General features: G+C 38.3%; 1 protein-coding gene across 1 annotated transcript; it reads right to left on the reverse strand.

Moving 5' to 3' along the window:
• Nucleotides 1–251: 251 nt before the first annotated feature.
• On the reverse strand, nt 252–5,335 carry LOC138376975 (cancer/testis antigen family 45 member A6-like). Its single transcript, XM_069461641.1, has 3 exons — nt 5,113–5,335; nt 4,614–4,707; nt 252–471 (listed from the first exon to the last, which is right to left on the reverse strand). Exons 1-3 carry the CDS (start codon nt 5,333–5,335, stop codon nt 252–254), a joined length of 537 nt encoding a protein of 178 aa, XP_069317742.1.
• Between the last annotated feature and the right edge of the window lie 2,203 nt (nt 5,336–7,538).

The following is a 7,538-nucleotide window of genomic DNA, read 5'->3' on the forward strand; positions in this document are numbered from 1 at the left end:
CATACTACAAAATGAACAGCATCAAATCACACAAAGGCATATTTGGGTCCATATGGGGAAAAAAGTTCCAGTAAGTTCTATACTCTGCAGCATCCTGAGGTTATTCCATGCCATAAGTCTGCTTATTCTTTCTTTAGACTTTTATGACATAGCGTCCTGCATGTCCTAGGTGCTTCACAACTGTCTATTGAGGTGGAGGTGTGATCTAGAAGTTAGTCTTCAATGTGAAACCTATATCCCTCTTTCCATAATTAAATGTCTCTTCTGTCATCATTCAGAGGCCCTGAAAAACTGCCTGCCTGCTGAGACAGGATGAGCTCAACCCATGAAGTGGGCAGGTGAGACCCTTGGTCTGACATGCGGATGTGTCGCCTTTCCCAGTCGTATCTTTGCTGTCCACTTTCCCCATGTTGAAACACTGAGCTGGACACAGAATTTTCTTTTATTCCGCTGTTTTTCACCTCACTGCCACTGCAGTTAAACCCAGAGAAATAAAATCCAAACGGTTAAGTTTCTGTAAAGTTTGTACTCATTGTTTGGGAAGGACATGGTTGTAAATTGGAAGCTGCCCACCAAATCCTATGAGGTTAACGAATCAGAGAAGGTGACATCGCTCTCCTGGGAGGGAGTCACTGCCTCAATTTAAGTGGAAGGCACCTGGTCTATGGGGGGGACATGCTAACGGGCTGTCTTGCTCCCCACATCATTGTACAGATTCCTACAGCTTATTAGCAAACCAGTTCTACCTTGATTTAAGAGGATGTTACCATTTTATACAAGTAAACTGAACTTCCTTTGTTCTAAAGACATGAACATTAGAGAAATTCAAAAATATTTAGATTTATGTCAATGACTAAATTCGTTCTAAAACGTACATTCTTTTCTAATAAGCAGTCACTAATGTTTTCATTAGAGCAGAATGCATTGCATTTGGGATTTACTCTCTAATTGTGACTGATGAATTACTAGAGCAAAAGACTTTGGGAATTCAGCAAAGTGAAACAAAATTTTTTAAGAAAATTTTCTCTTGGAATTGCTAATGTTCTACATATTCCTTATGGTACTCTATGCTTCTTTTATGGATTTAATATTGTCATTTTGAGAATTTTCTATTTTAAAAGATATTGCTGTAAAGTCAGGCAGTAGATTGGGGAAGCATGTGTACAAAAATGTTACACAAAAAATATTAAAAAGCTCATTCAAATTAATAAAAAGGACAGTAAGTCCCTCATAGATAACCTAGTAAAATTCAAAATGAGCAAAAGAAAGAAAGAAAAAAGCTAGTGCATATATAACATGTTCAACCTTATTAATCTTTGAATAAATACAAATTAAAATGAAGTATTTTTTTACCTTTTAAATAATAAGCCAAGCTGGAGAAGATGTGCTAAATCTGAAACTTTTCTTCTTTATTGTGTGGTCCTGTCACAGAAATAGGTTGAATTTGCCAAATCCAATCACCTAAAGCTGTTTCTTGCCTTTAGGTTTGTAATTCTGATATTCATTATCAGGTAACAGCAGTCAAGTTAGGCCAGATATTTAAAAGAACATTTTTAAATAAGAGCATTAAATAACAATGCTTTTATTTCTTGAACAAAAAAGAAGTACTACAGAAATAATATTGAAGAGAAACAAAATCATTATGCACAGGTCAGATCTCACTATTTTGACTATTCAATTACTAATTATATCATATTTCATTCATTCATTCATTTTCTTGAATCATCCAAAAACCACCCCCTGCCCCCACTCCGTGGAAAAATTGTCTTCCATGAAAACAGTGCCTGGTGCCAAAAAGGTTGGGGACCGCTGCCTTACAAGGCTTGGATGGAAAACCACCTCACACAGCACTGAACTGCTGTCGCCATTTGCATTACCTTGAAGCAGCACTCAGCATGGTCACAATTTTCTAGAAAACAAATATTTTGCTCTTAAAAATTCACATAAATTTTACCTTCTATGATAACATGGGTACAATTGTTTTAATAAAAAATTATTTTCCTACACCTCTACCAAATTTTTCTTTTTTAGTAAATTGGCGTTTGGGGAAGAAATGCCACATCTCTTCTTGTCTTCACCTTCCCATTTGCTACCCTAGTTTATAAAATAAGATCTTTTTCTTGCTTTTTCCATTGTTTCTTCTCTCCCCATTGTTTAACCTTAGCCCCACACCCAACACTATAGTGTAAAGTATTATTTCTCCAACACTATAACTGTAGCCTTTTGCAGGCAGCTTCATATCCAACCAGTCTATTTTTATGGTATACTTCCTAAAGGATCAATTCCTTGTCTTTCGAACACCAATAACTATGCAGACGTTGAATAGGCCCTGCCTGGAGGGCATATCTGGATAATAGCACTATCCCAGTTGGCAGAAAGAGAAATTTGTTCTCATGTTCATGAGAATTCCATGACACAGGGATTTCTATTTATTTAATCTTCATATTACAGAAAAAGAGAACATCAGCCTTCTAACTTCTACTTTTTACATTATATTTAGGAGAAGGTGGATCCTCTGCTTCATCCATCCATTTATTCCTTTTTTCCAATCGAATATTATTGAGATAAATATTTAAATTCTTCAGAAGTCTGAAGATCTTAGTTCATATTATTTCTGATTCTGCTGTTATAGGCATAAGACAACGTGATAGAACAATTATTAAACTAGAATACGACAGTAATTCACATAGGTTATTTACAAGGTGATGCCTAAAAGATGAAAACCAAGTCAAGTTGAATTCTGAACTTGCTTGTTAAGTTACTGTGATGGCTAATTTTATGTGTCTGCTTGGCTGGGTTACAGGGACCAGCTGTTTGTTCAAAAGCCAGTCTAGACGTTGCAGTGAAGGTATTTTTTAGATATAATTGACATTTAAATCAGTAGACTTTGAGTAAAGCAGATTAGCTTCTATGATAGGAGTGGGCCTCATCCAATCAGCTGAAGGTGATAAGAGAAAAGACTGAAGTCCCCAAAGAGGAAGAAATTCTGCCTTCAGATTCTGACACAAATTATGTCTGCTTTTTCAGTCTTCAGATTCAAGATTGCAGCCTCAAGTCTTGGTGGAATTTCTAAAAATCCTGCAGATTTAAGCTTTGCCAGCCACACAATTCTGTGAGCAAATGAGCAAATTTCTTAAAATAAGCACCCCCCTCTCATTCTCTCTCTCTTTCTCTCTCACACACACACACACACACACACACAGACACGTGCGCATATCCTATTAATTGTTTCTCTGGATAATCCTGACTAATACAGTTACATGCTATTTTTACTTAGTTACAGTTATTAACTATATTTATTGCCTGCTATGGTTTGAATGTCTCCTCCAAATCTCATGTTGAAATTTAATTGCCATTGTGACAGTGTTAAGAGGTGGCAACTTTAAAAGGTAATTAGATCATGGGGGCTTTGCTCTCGTGAATGGATGAATGCCATTATCACAGAAATGGGTTAGATATCTTGGGAGTTTGGCATCCCCTTTTCTCTTTGTCTCAAGTTCTTGCTTGCCCTTCCACCATGGGATGGCCCTAGCCAGATTCCAGCACCATGCTCTTGGACTTCACAGTTCTCAGAGCTGTGAACCTGATAAACTTCTATTGTTTGTAAATCCAAATATTCTGTTATAGCAACAGAAAATGGGCTAAGACCTCGCCTTGTACTGTTTTATGCAAAAAGTCTTCATTCCCCAGAGAATATCAAAATGCTTCACTAATGAGGAGCAGCCACCTTTAACTTTTTTATAGATAAGAGTTTGAGTAAAATGCCAGCAAAGGATCTACAGTGCTGGGGGCCGAGGGTGGGCCCTGATAAAGATGTATTTGCTCATCTGGAAAGCAAATCTGTGCTCCAGGAATTCAATTATTAATACAAAACAATGGATGGAAGGAATATTCTGGGCAAGTTCAGCAGGGTAGAAGGATTGACGTATATGCACTGGCAAAGTTTATTTTAAGTGTAGGAATAGATAATAGCTCTGGAAACTTCCATGTTTAGGTCTTCTATCTGCAGCTTCTAAGCTGCAGGCTTAGCCCCTCCCTAGGCCCTGATCATTATAATCCCCATCAAGGCAACCAACAAGAGTCCTACTTACTACATCTTGAATGTATTGCAGATCTGTTCCTTGCCTAGATCTGGAATGCTTCTCAGGACTCTGAATCAACTGAATGATGACTCACCAGGCAGTATAATATCTTGTTTCAAACCCACTAAGAATCCTAACTTCAAGCATGGCCACTGCCCCCAAATCTCCTGTACCTGTGTCTCATCCACCACTCCTAAGATAAAAAGATTGACCCAGAGAAAGCTTCAGTTCATGTCCACCCATCCCCAACATCATGAGTGGGATTGCTGGGCCCAACCCCCAAATCACTGTCCACCCCAGTCTCTGCTCTCCTCCCTCCCCAAGATGCCAAGGGTGAGGTCCCAGAAGCCTCTCTGCCAAATTATTCCAAGATATGATGAAAAAAATTGTTAGCTGTGGAGACAGTCTTAACTATGAGAGAGGGCCAGGGTTGAGAACGCAAGGCAGGTGGGCTGTTGCCCACTTCTCACCCCCAGTACTGCATTGGGCCCAAGTGCTTAAAGAAATTGGACAGTTCCTCTTTCCACCTACCTTGTTGCTTCCTTGATGATACACTCAACAAATCGTTTCCTGACATCTAGAGGTCCTTGCATTCTTTCAAGAAATATGAATATTCTTTCATATTCTGAAGATATTTTTTAAAACCTCAGTACTTCTCAAATGTGAAAAAGAAATAGAAGTCAGTCTTGGTGTATCCACATCTCAGCAATCATGCTTCAATGAGCTAAAGTGTTATATGTAGTCTATGTGTTTTAAATACTTAAATCCAAACACCTGTACATATCTACTAGTGAAACTCTTGTAAACAATAACCCAGTAAAAAAAAAAAGAAAAGAAAAGAAAAAGTGTACTAGGGTATTTTAGGCAAAGAGAAGAGGAACCATCCTAAATTATGTGAAAACCCAGTTCTAGCAAATGATGAGCCTTGGCAGGCAACAAGGATATATTCTAAATCATAGAATGAGAGAGACTTCCCATGGATTTGTTTAACAGACATTCTTATACTACTTACTTCTTTCAAACTGTCAAATTTCCTTCATTAATTGATGTCTTATATCAACATTAATTTCTTCTGGGCTTTTTGGCATAGCAGACATTTCTGTGACTTTTGGGTCATCTCCAGAGAGATTGCTGGTAATGATTCCTCCTCCTAGTGCATTACTATCAGGTTTGTGATGCAGCCCATATCTGCTAAGACTAGTGAAGTCAAACAGAGAATTCAATTGGTTGGCTGCAAAACCATCTCCAGCCATGTTCATGAGCTCTGGTGAAACAGATTTTGACAAAGAGCCATCATTTGGAGTTTGACCATTTTGCTTGCCTCTACATGGACGTGAGGAATGACAGACATGTCTGGAAACCAAATTGAGAGGTTGAGCTGTGAGATAAGTCCATTTCCTCATCCCCACAGGTACAGTTATATACTCCTAAGTTTCTAGACAATTATTTATTTCATAGAACAGGAGGCTATACAGGGGGAAATCTTACATCTGACAAATTGAGATCAGGATCTGTAATACGATAAAACTACCTCTTCCCTTTTGGCTCTGTGAATACATATGGAAACCAAGTAAGGCAGCACAGCTAATAAACAAACATTCACAGGAAAAAAAAAAAAAGGAAATTGTGCAGTGATTTGGGACAAATCAGGCTGTTGGGTGAATAGATCTGCTGCATGCTGAGTCCCTGGGAGGCCCTCTGGCATCTGGCCCTTCCTTTGGAGGCTTTCTTCAGCCACTCTGACTAAGCACGCTCTTGTCCCTTGATTTCTCCTCAGAGGCCCTTATCGTCAGTAATCATACAACCCTTTGAGTAATTTATATTATGATTTGCCCGCTTGGATGAGTCTCATAAAGGCAAATATTGTATTACTTTGTTCAACAGTATCCCCAAGGCCTGGAACATAGTAGGAACTTAATATTAATAGATATTGGATTAATAAATGAATGAATTAAGTAGCCAATTGGGAATTGAATTAAATACAATACCTAAATATACAGTATAAATTATTTAATTCTAGATTAAGCTTAAAATTATAAGAGAGGCAATTATGTCACCTAATTGAAATATTGATGTACTGCTAATTGGTTAGGAATAAAGAGCAGGAAATCAGGCAAATTCGATGAACTATGTAACATTTGGAAAATTACCATCTGCAAGTCTATTTCTTTGCCTGTAAAGTGGAGATACTAGAACTTATCTCATGAGAATGATATGAAGGTTAAATGGTATAATATTAATATATATAAAATGCTTAAGATGGGTACCCAGCTTATCTTAAATACTTTATAGTCACTATTATTAACATGTATTTATCTACTGTGCAACTTAAAAAATTTCTTTAAAAAGCAAAACAAAACCTATAATAAATGTTCTTTTGTTAATGTTCTTGCCTTAGACTATTCAGGCTGCTACAAAAGAATACTGAAGACTGGGTGGCTTATAAATACCAGAAATTTATTCTTAAAGTTCTGAAGGTTGGAAGTCCAAGGTCTAGGTGCCAGCAGATTTGGGTTCTGGTGAGGGCTTGCTTCCTGGTTCATAGACAGCAGTCTTCTCACTGAGTCCTCACATGGCGGAAGGGACAAGGAGGCTTTCTGGCATCTCTATTACAAGGATACTAATCCCATTCATGAAAGCTCTAACCTATCACTTCCCAAAGGCCCTACCTCCCCATATCCTCACATTAGCAGTTATGATTTCAACATATGAATTTGGGGGGCGGAGGACACAAACACTCAGTCTGTAGCATTTCACCCCCAACCCCCACATTTATGTCCTTCTCATATGCAAAATACATTCATTCCATACCCACAATCCCAAAAGTTTTCACTTGTTTCATCATCAACTCAAAAGTGTAAAGTCTCATCTAAACACCATCTAAATCAGATTTGGCTGACATTCAAGGTAGGATTCATTCTGAGGCAAATTCCTCTCCAGCTGTGAGCCTGTGAAATGAAACACGTGGTGTGCTTCCAAAAGACAAGGCCGGGACACAGGACAGACACTTGAATTCCAAAAGGGAGAAATTGGAAAGATGAAAAAGGTGGCAGGTCCCAGGTAAATTTAAGCCATAACAGGAAAAACAACACTAAATCTTAAAGCTCGAGAATGATCACCTTTGGCTTAATGCTCTGCCTTCCACACCCACTGGAGCTGCAATCTCACCTCTGCGGCTCCTGTGGGTTATACAGTCTGCCATAGACTGAATGACACAAGCATTCCGTCTGTAAGTTCTCTACTCACTAGAGAAGTTAGTGGCATTTATATTCGGTGTTATCACTTAATCATCAGCTGCGCTGCAACATTGCCATGGGCTGGAGTACGCAACAACGTTTCCCCTTGTGGGTGTTCCCAGACCTCGAAGACATAGGTGAATAGAATTGCAAGCCTTAGTTCGCAAAGTGAATACATTAAAAAAATCATAGTTACTTCTGCTTTTATTATCAATTCATA

Source organism: Eulemur rufifrons, chromosome 29, assembly GCF_041146395.1.
Source record: "Eulemur rufifrons isolate Redbay chromosome 29, OSU_ERuf_1, whole genome shotgun sequence".
In the NCBI taxonomy this organism is placed as follows: domain Eukaryota; kingdom Metazoa; phylum Chordata; class Mammalia; order Primates; family Lemuridae; genus Eulemur; species Eulemur rufifrons.

Excerpts from the sequence above, each read along its gene's own strand:
- LOC138376975 (XM_069461641.1), bottom strand. The coding sequence starts at position 5,335 with ATGGCTGGAGATGGTTTTGCAGCCAACCAATTGAATTCTCTGTTTGAC. Across the intron at positions 4,708-5,112 it reads ACATCAATTAATGAAGGAAA|AATATGAAAGAATATTCATA; the intron begins TTTGACAGTTTG and ends AAATATCTTCAG. Across the intron at positions 472-4,613 it reads ATCATCAAGGAAGCAACAAG|TGGCAGTGAGGTGAAAAACA; the intron begins GTAGGTGGAAAG and ends GTTTAACTGCAG.